This window comes from Engraulis encrasicolus, chromosome 3 (genome assembly GCF_034702125.1).
Source record: "Engraulis encrasicolus isolate BLACKSEA-1 chromosome 3, IST_EnEncr_1.0, whole genome shotgun sequence".
Classification (NCBI taxonomy): domain Eukaryota; kingdom Metazoa; phylum Chordata; class Actinopteri; order Clupeiformes; family Engraulidae; genus Engraulis; species Engraulis encrasicolus.
In genome coordinates, this window is record NC_085859.1 from 28,243,472 (window position 1) to 28,257,357 (window position 13,886).

Here is a 13,886-nt window from a genome sequence, read left to right on the forward strand (position 1 = left end):
TAACCACAGACTCTCAGTGGAATTGAGGACTGGACTATGAGCGGGTGATTCCAATATCATGGTTTTAGTGTCCTTGAAGAACCTCTGAACTAATCTAAATGGATGCTTTGGGTTACAATGTTGTTGGAAGACCCAGCAATCCATATTCAGACCCAGACTCCCTGTGTCTGAGGCTGAATAACAGACTAAACTTAATGCCCCACCACTATGTGTAACTGTGGAAACTGCTTAGCCTCATTAGACCAAAGAAGCATTGGACACCTGCTTAGATGATTGTTATTGACCTGGCCTCACCTGGAGTTTTTTCCCCCACCAAGAAAGACAGTTGTTAAGGCATNTCATCATATTGGGCTTCGGGGCCATCATCATAGAAGAACCCCTTTACTAAAGGCAGTGCATATCAGAGTGTTATTGAGCTTTGCCTGTGAACATTTGAAAGTCAAAAATGAGTTTTGAATGTCTCTGCTTTCATCTGATGATATTCAATTGCACCTGCATGGATGCATGAATTCTGCTTCTGTCAGGTGAAGAAAGGGATAGTCCTTGAATCGTTATAAGATGGTTTTCACAATTAAACATGGTGGTGGATGCATCATTCTGTGGCAGCCTCAGCCACAGGAAACCTTGTTTGGGTGTACGGCACCATAAAAACTGAAAATTATGATAGAATTTGGAAAGTGACCTTGCAAAAATATGCTCATAGAGGGAGCTAAGATCTTCACTGGATCTTTCAATAAGATAATAACCCAAAACTTGCATCCAAAATAGTTCAAATGTTCTTCAAGGATACTAAAACCATGGTCATGGAGTGGTTCAGACCTCAATCCTTTAGATAGTGTTTGAAGAGTGCTGAAAATGAATGTCCATCCTCAACATCCATGCAATTTGGACCAGCTTAACTATTTGCGATGAAAAAAATGGCCCAAAATCCCTGGTAGGACATGTGCCAATATAGTTAACAACTAATCAAAGTGCCTGGTGTCAATTTTTGTTCATAAATGGCACTGTATTGACTATTAATGATAAGGGGGCTAATAATTTTGTCCTTGCCATTTTTAGACTTTTTTGTTTAAACTCATTGTGAAAATGGAAAAGTCCAAATTTAACTTATTGGATACTATCTCCATGGTGTATTTGTTACAAGAATAACACACATTTATTAATAATGATCATTCTCAATGATCAATGAAGAGATATGTCTAATTTCAGGAGGGGGGCTAATAATATCGTCCTCAACTGTATATCTTGTAATGGCAGTGATTTGTTCTCTAACGTGCTCAGCTCCATATTGCAGAGTAAATCACTTCATTCCAAACAGAAGCCCAACAGAGCTGTTCACCAATATTGCAGCACACGTAGACCCACTTCATTGAATAAATTGTATGTGTACACCAGTGGTATAACTCAAGCAAACTACTGACACAGCCAATTGCATACTGTATTACAATGCCGTGGCCTCTACAATATGTATTTATATGATTAAGTGTGTGCACTTTTATATTGAATATACTGTACCCTATGTTTATGGGTTTGTTTTGCGATAGGACAGCGAGAGAGAGACCGGAAACGAAGGGGAGAGGGCGAGGTGAGGAAGGATGGGGAAATGACCTCGGGCCGGAATCTAACCCGGGTCTCCAGTGCAATAGTATGGTGTCTTAGCTCTCAATGCTCCACCGCACTCCCGTATGCTTTTTTGTTTGATGTGTTCACTCATACTGTATGTCAGTGTTTATCCAAACATTGTGTATTTAAATAAATCCGAAAAATAGATTAGGCAAAAGGAGTGCGCCAGTAGCCTAGGGGGCTGGGGCCGAACACTCCCTCTCCCACTTCCTGTACCTCTTTATCACCAATATCCGACTGTCCATGAATACACTACAACTGCTGTGTTGTGGTGGAGCTATCGTCGAGATCAGAGAGAGTGAACCAATGCGCTGTTGAGAGCGTTGGCCATGAAGGGAAGGGGCAGGATCCAAGGTTGTGTGTGGGTGGGGTGTGGTGGAGGAGCGATGGGATTTGGACAGGTACAGGGTGTGGAGGTGGTGCAGTGGTGTGGCTACATCCAGGTTAGATAAGGATCTCTCTTCCTCTCCAGAGACAGGCTCCTCTGTTCATTCCACAACTACCGTCAGACGTCCTCTGTCAGGCAGTTAACTGCATAAGCAAATTCTGGCTTACATGTTCTACAGTGTGTGAGGTACAAGTCAGTCTGCTCAAGCAAAGACTTAAAAAAAGCTTTTTGGGTAATAGAATGACTGGTTCTGTAGAGGTCTTCACATGTCAGCAAATTTCACTGAAGATACAAGAACGATAACTGTATCCTAGTTTACAGGTACAAATATGATCATGACAAACTGCATCATGTACTGCATGAGTACTATGAAAACATATCTGCTAGTTTATTCAGCAGATGAAAAGGGCTCATATCATGATCAAATAAACAACAATAAAAGTGTAGAAATGTGCAAGTGTGTAAACAGTAAATTGGTATAATGAGAAAGGAAACAACGTGATCATTTGCTTTTGCAAGGAACAACACACTTTATATTTATTAGTTTCAGTTTCAAATTGATTTCATTGAATATGTGGGAATAGACATTTTGGTTGGTTTGGACGGTGCCACTGCACAAATAATGACAATCAGTGTTTCTGCCCTCACGCCACTGAAGCAGATCAGCAATTCATCAATAGTCCAAAATCGAAATGAACGTCTGTGAAATGAACACGGCGCCTTGGGACACGAGATCTGTAGCAGTTTCACAGATTTTGACAGAAGTTTGGCATGGGGTCATGCAATTGCTTTCCGTGATGAGTCCATGGAAGTGCTTTCTCTATGCTCCCACAGTTCTATGTTCACAGCCTAATATTCCAATCTCGAGAAATTTCCAATTTCAAATATTTTTTCCAAAGATAAACAAATAAATAAATAAAGACAGATTAGAGTTAGTAATTGTTTTGGCCTGTGCATATCTTAAATTGCTATAGCTTTTTTTTAGTTTATTCACAGAATCTTCCCATGAAGGAATCTTGGGAACATTGGTGAAACTGCCACATGTTTTGTATCCCAAGGGAGCATGTTCCTTTCACACAATTCTATGAGATCAGGTTGTCTGAAAGACAAATAATTACCATGCTGCAGACCCACCTGCTCTCCCTAATGTGTCAGTGTGATGTAGAAGGAATATACAGTACAAAGAGCCTGCGGTGACTGTGTAATGAAGAACGGGGTCAGCTTCATGTTCCCACAGCCCATTGGTAACATGGCCGATGTCCCACAGCCCAATGGTCCCACAGCTTATTCCCGCTGTTCCATGTTCCCAAAAATTTAAGAAAATTATTCAAAAATATAGGCCCTATGTTACACAATCCATGTTCTCCAATAAGAGAATGTGCCTTTCTCCTCAGACATGGAAAATAGGGCCTAAATTTGAATAAAGTCTTAAAAATGTGGGAACATGGAGCAGCAGGAATATGCTGTGGGGCCACTGGGCTGTGGGACCAATAGGTCTAAAAATGAATGTTAAAAATCTTAGAGATGTGGGACCAATGGGCTGTCGGAACATAGACACACTCCCATGAAGAACCTGTACTGCCATTTGACTACCAGGTTATTGGAGTCACACCAGATCCATGAGAAATGCAATGTGACATTAGCACAGATTACCCTTTAACCGCTAGCGTACAACTCAATGGCAATAATTACATTGCTAATCAATATCCGTGAAGCACTTACCTAAAATCTGTAGCATGATATCTGACCTCTAGGGCCAGGAGACTTTACACTAGGGAAAAACTAGAGCTACGTAAATCGTTGGCCTGTTTATTGGATGAATGTGTTGATTTTATGATACTTATTTAACACTAATAGGAAAATAATTATATATTTGACTATGTGCTCAGGGTTCTTCCAGGAAAGTGCTTTAAGGTTTGTAAAGGTGAGGGGGTGCTGTGGCGCAGCGCGTTAAGCCCCCCACATATGGGCTTCCATGCCCACGGGGACCCAGGTTTGAGCCCGGCCGGGGTCTTTTCCTGATCCCACCCCGTCTCTCTGTCCCACTTGCTTCCTGTCCCCATCTCAGACTGTTCTATCAAATAAAGGCATAAAAGCCCCTAAAAAAATATATATATTTTTAAAAAAGGTTTGTGAAGGTGGGAAAGGTAATTTGGTTTGATGATGACGGGAGTGCTCTGAAGCTCTCCCTTTACATAATTCACCTGATTGTGCTTCATTGGAAATGCCATTCAAGAGAGAACAGTTCCTCCATAGCACATACAGTGCCCTCCATAATTATTGGCACCCCTGGTTGAGATGTGTTAAAAGCCTTAAAATAAATTCAGTGTTTATTGCAGAAGAATACTGTCACACTGAAAATTGTAGGAAAATGTAGCCTTCAACTCAAATGAATTGTAAGAAAATAAAAAAATCCCTGTCTAAAAAATAATTATTTTTCATTAAATCACCTGTTCCACAATTATTGGCACCCTTAACAATTCCCAGGAAATAAATATAATTGAAGCATTTTTGTCATTTCTACAGTAGTTTACAAAGTTTACCAGAGTATGTAGGAACATTTAATTAGTAATTCATCACTTCCTGTTTCCCTGGGGTATAAATATGACGTGACACCGAGGCCATTTCTCTTATCCACTCTTCAACATGGGAAAGACAAAGGAACACAGCATACAAGTGAGGCAGATGTGCGTCGACCTTCACAGGTCAGGCAGAGGCTACAAGAAGATTGCCCACTCAACTGCAGCTGCCCATATCCACTGTGAGAGGAATAATTAAGAAGTTCAAAACAACTGGAACAGTGGTAAACAAGCCTGGACGAGGACCCAAGTTTTTTTTGCCACCACGCACAGTGAGGAGGATGGTAAGAGAAATCAAAAGATCTCCAAAGCTCACTGTTACAGAATTACAACAAATGGTAGCATCCTGGGGTAACAAAGTCTCCAAATCAACCATCAGGCGCTGTCTACACGCCAACAAGCTGTTTGGAGGCATGCACGGAGAAAACCTTTCCTCACTCACAATCATAAACGCAAGCGTCTGGAGTTCGCCAAGCGGTATTGGGGCTTCAACTGGGACCGTGTGCTTTGGTCAGATGAGACCAAGATTGAGCTTTTTGTCAACAAACACTCTAAGTGGGTCTGGCGTACCACGAAAGATGCGCATGCTGAAAAGCACCTCATACCCACTGTGAAGTATGGGGGTGGGTCAGTGATGCTGTGGGGCTGTTTCGCTTCCAAAGGCCCTGGGAACCTTGTTAGGGTGCATGGCATCATGAATGCTTTGAAATAATACCAGGACATTTTAAATCAAAATCTGTTGCCCTCTGCCCGAAAGCTGAAGATGGGCCGTCACTGGGTCTTTCAGCAAGACAATGACCCTAACATATGGCCAAATCTACACAGAAATGGTTCACCAGACACAAAATCAAGCTCTGGCCATCTCAGTCCCCTGACCTCAACCCCATTGAGAACCTGTGGGGTGAGCTGAAGAGGAGAGTACAGAGGAGAGGACCCAGGTCTCTGGATGATTTAGAGAGATTCTGCAAAGAGGAATGGCTGAAGATCCCTCTTTCTGTCTTTTCCCATCTTGTGAAACATTATAGGAGAAGATTAGGTGCTGTTTTGTTGGCCAAAGGGGGTTGTACAAAATATTAACACCAGGGGTGCTAATAATTGTGACACACATTATTTGATGTCAAATAATTATTTCTTTATGTGGGATTTTTTTCCCCACTGAATAAATGCACTTGTATTGAAGGTTGGATTTTTCTCTTTTTTTCCATTAAGGTCCCATATTATTTAGAAAAAAAAATAAAATAATTGGAAGCTAAAAAACACATCTCAACCAGGGGTGCCAATAATTATGGAGGGCACTGTATATAATACATATAGGAAAGCTTAAAATGACGTAGTAAAACGTATTTCTGTCGTATATTTGTCGTTTCATGAAGATTCACTTCATGTCCATCTTCAACTTTCACTCACTAATGCTGTTTTCAGGCAGGCCAGGAGCCTGTTCCCTCACCAGTTATGTTCAGGACGCGTGCTCAACAGCAAATGGCTCGCGTCTTACCCGGATGAACCTGCTGATGTCTACGTTGTTGTTTTTTTACGTTATGGGCAACGCTTCCCAGAATGCTCAAATTTTACAGCCTGAACTGGGTTCAAGATTAGGTGCTGAATGAAACCAGAGTTGTTTTCTGTGCCCTGTGCTCTGTTTCCTGAACATATTATCAGTCTCTGAAGAGGGTATTCCTTTCGGTGACATTTAGTAACATATGGTGTATCACTGATTCTTGAGAAAGTGGCTAAAACAGGTTGTAATGTTGACAGAAAAAAACAAAGTGAATTACAAAATTATATGGTATATCCTCGTAGACTAAGGTCTTGGCTTTTCGGAAATGCACAAGGCCAATCTCCCCATTATGTATTTTTTTCAGAAATCAGGCTTTTCTCCGATCATACCTTGTTTTTTGTCAACACCGTCAGACACAATTAAAAGTTATTAAAATTGTATTGATTTGGTTGCATATGTATCTGGAGTTTTTAAATGATTATGTGTATTTTTTGGTTCACACATATGCCTTTAAATGTTGAAAATTCACTTTTGTTCTATTTTAATACTGTTTCATGTGTTCTAATTTTAAAATATGTACCGTCATACGATGCTTACTTAACGCCTAAATAGAACAAACATTTTTTTGTAATTTCACAAATATTCGTGTAGGCTTAAATTGGCTATTACTTTGATATTTCAACAACTCCTAAGGAAAATGTTGTAAGCACATTCCTTTAAAATGTCCAAAACTCCTTCTTACGGTGGTGACTTAAGAACTGACGGTGGTGACAGTAATCTGAGAGTGGTGAAAGTGGCCTAATTAGTACCTGCATTTAGCAAAATAAATAGCCCTCTCAAGTCAATGGCATCTTGCATAAACACTTTATTTTTGTGTGTGCACAGTATGAGCATGTGCTTTTACTTCATTAGTTAGATTATCTAGGAAGTAAGCCACTGGTTGTTGAAAATGTGGTAAAAACAGCTTTTAAGTTGTTCAAATCCAAAATATAGAGGTGTATTATCATAGATGTAGGTCTTGGCTGTGCAGTGAATGCATTGGCCAAGCTCCCCATGTTTAACATTTTTCATAAAATGGGCTCTTTCTTGTTTTGTCAACAGCGGCAGAAAGAATTAGAAGTAAAAACACATGTTTACTGTATTAAAGTGAATTACTTTAACAATTCAACATAACTGTAGATACTTATTGTATGCATATTCTTAAAACATGTCAACAACAAAAAAAACATGTGTTTTTTGGTGAACTCCATCAGATGTCACCACCGTCAGGTTTTCTGACAAAAAAACATCCAAATGCACCTCAGTGGTGGCTAGAGTATCATTTTGGATCACAATTATTACTAACATGCCTAGTAATGTTTCATTAACCAGCACAATTTAGTAAAATATGGAACAACATGATGAGCAGAACAAAATCTGACGGTGGTGACATCTGACGGTGTGAGACAAAAAAACACTCTTTTAAATATTATGCATTGTTTGTTAACATTAGCCATTTCATTTTCGCTCTGTTTCTTGGGTGCTTCATACCTTTTCTGAAAAAAATTATATTTATTAACATTAATGTAATACAATACTATTAAAACCCCCGACGGTGTTGACAGTTTATGGTTGGGACAGTACCAGTGTCCAAACAAATTAACAAATTGAGGACAAAATAATAAACTTACAGGAGCTTCAGTGATGGTGAAGTAGGCAGTAGAGCTTAAGGTTTGAAAAGGGGTCCTCAGTAATGAAAATTACCTTGTGCATACCTGATTTTATTGTCTTTTAGAAAAAAAATCTGACGGTGGTGACCAATATGGTGGACACATTTTGAGCAATCAGTAAATAATAGTAAATATTGTTTTACATCCACTATGTGCACATCTGTAGAACCACTTTAATATGGTCTTCCACATCATGGTGATATTGTTCAATTCTGTTAGTGATTTTTGTATTTTAAGTCAATTGAAATGATGATGCCAGTCCTTGGGACAGGCGTTTTTACAGGGTGTGGACAGGTTTATAGCCATGAAAAGTAATAAAATTGCACTTAAATATTTCAAACAACTGTGTATTCGTGTGACAGACCCCTTGGCCATTACCTGGGTTCATTTTGTTTGTGAAAATTTAGTTGATTTTCAACAGAATTAATATTTTACTGCAGGGACATGTTTTTGCCAAACTTTCAAGAATCAGTGACATATATAATACATTCAGGAAAGCTTAAAATGACGTAGTAAAACGTATTTCTGTCGTATATTTGTCGTTTCATGAAGATTCACTTCATGTCCATCTTCAACTTTCACTCACTAATGCTGTTTTCAGGCAGGCCAGGAGCCTGTTCCCTCACCAGTTATGTTCAGGACGCGTGCTCAACAGCAAATGGCTCGCGTCTTACCCGGATGAACCTGCTGATGTCTACGTTGTTGTTTTTTTACGTTATGGGCAACGCTTCCCAGAATGCTCAAATTTTACAGCCTGAACTGGGTTCAAGATTAGGTGCTGAATGAGTTGTTTTGTGTGCTCTGTTTCCTGAACATATTATCAGTCTCTGAAGAGGGTATTCCTTTCGGTGACATTTAGTAACATATGGTGTATATAGTTGTTACATTGTATATGTTGACAAAAAAGCTATTCTATTCTATTCTATTCTATTCTATTCTATTCTATTCTATTCTATTCTGTCCTCTCTGAAATCCGGAGCTGGGAAAGATACTACGAGCCACAGGTCAAAGGTTAAAGTTGAAGTGAGCGTACCTCTGCCTTTAACCTCTCGATCTCCGTGTCCTGGTCCTCCAGCTGCGTCCTCAGCTGATTGGCGGCCACCTTCTCCGTCTCCACAATCTGCACCAGGTGGATGTACTTCTGCATGAGCACCTCACGCTCGATGATGATGTCAGAGTAGCTACAGGAAGAGAAGAAAAGGTTAGCGACAGTAGTTTAGTTATCTGCATCAGATGGATGTACTTCTGCATAAATACCCCACGCTCAATGATGATGTCAGAGTAGCTGCCATGGCAACACAACAACATCAGCTACAGTCAACGGGAGGGCTTTTCGGGAGCATGCCATTTTAAAGCATTGTTTTTTTTTTTTTTTTTAATCCGAATCCTAATATAAGCCTCTATGCAAAAGTGAGAAACATAGAACAACACAAATACACACATTTAAAAAAAATAAATAAATAGACAAGCACATAATATCATAATAGTTCTGTAGTTTAAATTCAAGATAAAGACTGAATCAACAGAGATTGCACTTGTATTTGTATATGCTTGTATTCATTCTCTATGATCAAATTCAAAAAGCACAATACGTCCAATCTTAGCAACAACTGGAGTTAATATCAAATCAATACTACTAATAGGCCTACTGTATCATTACTTTACACACACGAGGTAGGTAAAGCTTTAGGAGCTAGAATGCACTTTATCAGTGGAATTTAGCCTTATGGAGTAACATTATGACGTGAAGCAACGTTACACAGTCACATATCAATTATATACTGTATAGTGCATGTGTAAATGAATATGGGTTCCATATAAAATGCTACTGAAATAGTCATAGTGTGAGTAGGTGAAAGGGAAAAGTCTAAAAATGAAGCAGCCATCCTTTGGGCATTTCCTTACGGTGTAACACATGCCCAAACACACAGTACACATGTTGATGTATACAGCCGAAAAAAGATCCATTACCCCGCAAAAAAGCAGTGTGTACAATAAGCACATGTGGAAGTGCTTCCGTGACCACAGACATGTAGTAAAAGGCGGGCAGGAATTTACAATGGTGGGAGTGGGAGTAGAGTTGTGTGTTCTCTGCTGACATTATTATTGTAATGGGACTACAATCATGGAGCCGTTGCTTCGGCTATGCTACTGTAAAGTCCCCCGCAGCTTTTCATCCACACATCTGGGGAAGAGAGGGCACTTTGATGCACACACACACGCATGCATGCAAGCACACACGCAAGCACATACACACACATGCATGCATGCACGCACATACGCATGCACACACACACGCATGCATGCACGCACGCACATACGCACGCACGCACACACACACACACTCAGTAGACACACACACACACATTCACACACACACACACACACACACACACACACACACACACACACACACACACACACACACACACACACACACACGGTAAAACACACACAGGCCAAGACAGGCACACACGCACACGCACATACACACACACACATGCACACACGCACAGGCACACACACACACACATATACATACATAAGTACGCACACACACATGGACGGACATACAGTACAGTACACAACACACGCACGCACGCAGGCACGCATGCATGCAGGCACGCACGCACGCACACACAAACACACACACACACACAGGCGATTCTAGTGTCTAGTGTCTAGTTCTAGTGATTCTAGTGCATCCCCCAGCACCAACACCCCCCCCCACACACACACACACATATACACAGCGGCTCATACGCACAAACACACAAACATGTTCTCTCTGATGTGGCTGCAATGCAGAGCAGAGTGCCTCTCTCCTTTGAAACATAATGCAGACCCACACAGAGTGGGCAGTTGTGGCCTAGCGGTTAGAAATGTGGTCTTTCAACCTGGGGGTTGTACCGTAGGTTCGAATCCCACCTGACCTCTCCCTTCACTTCCATCCATGACTGAGGTACCCTTTAGAAAGCCACCCAACTCCACATTACTCCATAACTATAAGGTATTTTGGAAAAAGTCAGCTGCGCTAACTGTAATGTAATGTAAAATGCAGACATATACTGCCGGTAGTTCGCGAGTCCACAGCTGTCAGTACTTATTTCTACCAGCAAAGTAGTCTAAAGCCATTTGTCACCGAGGTAAAAATTATAGAAATTACTTCGTATACTCTGTATACATACAATACAAAAATACACATGGACTGTATATAATGTATTGCAAACACAGCTGTCAACTGCACGAGTATATGGTATATGGTCCTGTTGGCGTCAGGCAGTAGACTAGTGAAAAAACGAGTGCTTTCTTTCACCCTCCTGTCTCCTCGGTGGCGACCGGGCAGAATATCGCTGCTATCACCTCTAATGGAGGTCATTTGCTCGTTTCAAAATGAAATGTACATTAAGTGTGAAGTGCACAGGTCACATCGCACCCATCCAGAGCACTTTAGCTGTGCGACTCTCTACCATACCTATGGAGCATTCAGACTATGACAAAGACAAACCAATATTTGCAGTATTGGTAATCTGAACACTCAATAATAATTATAATAACAGACACAGCTACAGAAAAATACACATATACACATATGTCTTCATAGCCACTCAAACATAGACACACACGCACATATACAGTACGTACAGTATGAACACACAGACAGCCACACACACACACACACACACACACACACACACACACACACACACACACACACACACACACACACACACAGGAAGAGAGTGCGAGTACCTGACCTGCTGGATGGAGAGAAAGAGAGAGAGAGAGAGAGAGAGAGAGAGAGAGAGAGAGAGAGAGAGAGAGAGAGAGAGAGAGAGAGAGAGAGAGAGAGAGAGAGAGAGAAGGAGAAGGAAAGAGTACCTGGCCTGTTGGATGGAGAGAGAGAGAGAGAGAGAGAGAGAGAGAGAGAGAGAGAGAGAGAGAGAGAGAGAGAGAGAGAGAGGGAGCAAGAGTACCTGGCCTGTTGGATGGAGAGAGAGAGAGAGAGAGAGAGAGAGAGAGAGAGAGAGAGAGAGAGAGAGAGAAAGAGAGAGAGAAAGAAGGAGAAGGAGAAGGAAAGAGTACCTGGCCTGTTGGATGGAGAGAGAGAGAGAGAGAGAGAGAGAGAGAGAGAGAGAGAGAGAGAGAGAGAGAGAGAGAGAGAGAGAGAGCGAGAGAGAGATGAGAGAGAGAAAGAGGGGGGGAGAGAGAGAGAGAGAGAGAGAGAGAGAGAGAGAGAGAACGAGAGCGAGAGAGAGAAAGAAAGAGAAAACAATAGTACCTGACCTGTTGGATGGAGAGAGAGAGAGAGAGAGAGAGAGAGGGAGAGAGAGAGAGAGAGAGAGAGAGAGAGAGAGAGAGAGAGTGAGGGAGCAAGAGTACCTGACCTGTTGGATGGAGAGAGAGAGAGAGAGAGAGAGAGCGAGGGAGCAAGAGTACCTGGCCTGTTGGATGGCCTCCACCCACTCGTCACACTCCGCCTCCTCATCCGTACGCAGCTCCAGGGGCTTCTGGCCGTCATGGCCGAACACAATAAGGAAGTAGTGCTGTAGAAGACACACACACACACACACACACACACACACACACACACACACACACACACACACACACACACACACACACACACACCCGGAGAACAGGCTCCAGTTAGACATTTTACACACTCAGAACAGTATCAGAAAACTGTGTGTGTGTGTGTGTGTGTGTGTGTGTGTGTGTGTGTGTGTGTGTGTGTGTGTGTGTGTGTGTGTGTGTGTGTGTGAGTGTGTGTGTGTGTGTGTGTAGGATGGTAGGATGGTATTGATGTATTGCTACAGTGCTAATACAGTTACATCAGACCAGTTTTATGGCTTCAAAGAGGAACCTGATACAGGTATTACCGTATATTTGGGTGTGCATGGTGGTGCAACAACAGCTCATAGCACTATTATGGCCCGTGTACATCAGGCGCTACCTACGCGACCCAGGTAGCTGGGGTAGTTGAAGAAGTATCGCCATGAATTTGTTTTATTCGCTATGGACGCGACACTGACATTTTTGATTCAGCTCATCACATAACGGCTCTGTCTTGACAGCCTGGGACATTCGTCGATATGAACGTTCCAATTGGTTTTCGCCGAACCGTGTCATAGTGAATTTGCTTAAGATTAGCTTAAGTTTAATCGTCAAAATTTGCTCTCAAGAAGCTTCGCTCCCGGCGAATTCACTCTGGTAGCTTTATTTGCCTTCACTCCGTAGAGAAATAATGACTTCCGCCGCGCAGGTCGCCTAGTTCGCCCTCGATGTACACAGGGCTTTATATAGGTTAATTGTTTTTAAAATGGATTATCTAAGAAGCATGTTCAGTGCAGGATATGAGGTACAAATTACTAATTCAATTAGCTGACCACCACCTGACCAACCACCTGACGTCTGAGCCCCCCCCCCCCCCCCCCCCCCCCCCCCCCCCCCCCCCCCCCCCCCCCCCCCCCCCCCCCCCCCCAAAAAAAAAAGTAATCATTGACCCATTTATAGTATATGCTTATATATAGTATGTAGTATATACTTTTGCATTTTTCCCCTGTAGCATATATAACGTTAGGTTATGGCTATAACAGAGTGAGGTGTTTCACTATGGGATACGCTTGGGCGTGACCATCTATGGAAGCTCCAATGACATTACGTCTGTCAAAGACAGACAGTCGACGCAGTCGGGCTCCGCCCGCTTGGGGTGTCTACCCCCGTCGACACGCTGAGTCCAGCATTCTTAACGGTTTCTTCCCCACCTAACAACTAGTGCAAGGAGGGAAAAATAGGTGAAACACCTCACTCTGTTATCAAAGAACCGAGGGTTATAGCCATAACCTAACGTTCTTTTTCTAACTTCGCTCGGTGTTTCACTATGGGAGATATAGCCCACTCCCGGAATGCACGCTATGTAAATCCCTTATTACAGTAGCATCGGTCAGAATGTTTAGATCACTGCTGGGGAGTCTGATCCTAGTACAGCGTGAGATAAGTGTCGGCTAGATACCTCTAGCTCATGAAAGCGGGCGAACGTGTACCCTGGGGCCCTGTTCGCTACATTGCACAGGCCTACCATTGGC

At 42.1% G+C, this 13,886-nt stretch overlaps 1 protein-coding gene across 1 annotated transcript in view; it reads right to left on the reverse strand.

The window, feature by feature from the left end:
- Window positions 1-13,886, reverse strand: part of rasgrf2b (Ras protein-specific guanine nucleotide-releasing factor 2b) — a 116,210-nt gene that overhangs the window by 68,188 nt on the left and 34,136 nt on the right. Inside the window, exons 2-3 of the mRNA XM_063193699.1 lie at window positions 12,238-12,344; window positions 8,831-8,978 (exon numbers count right to left, since the gene is read on the reverse strand). Of these exons, the coding sequence (XP_063049769.1) occupies window positions 8,831-8,978; window positions 12,238-12,344 (255 nt within the window). The remainder of the gene's footprint in view (window positions 1-8,830; window positions 8,979-12,237; window positions 12,345-13,886) is intronic.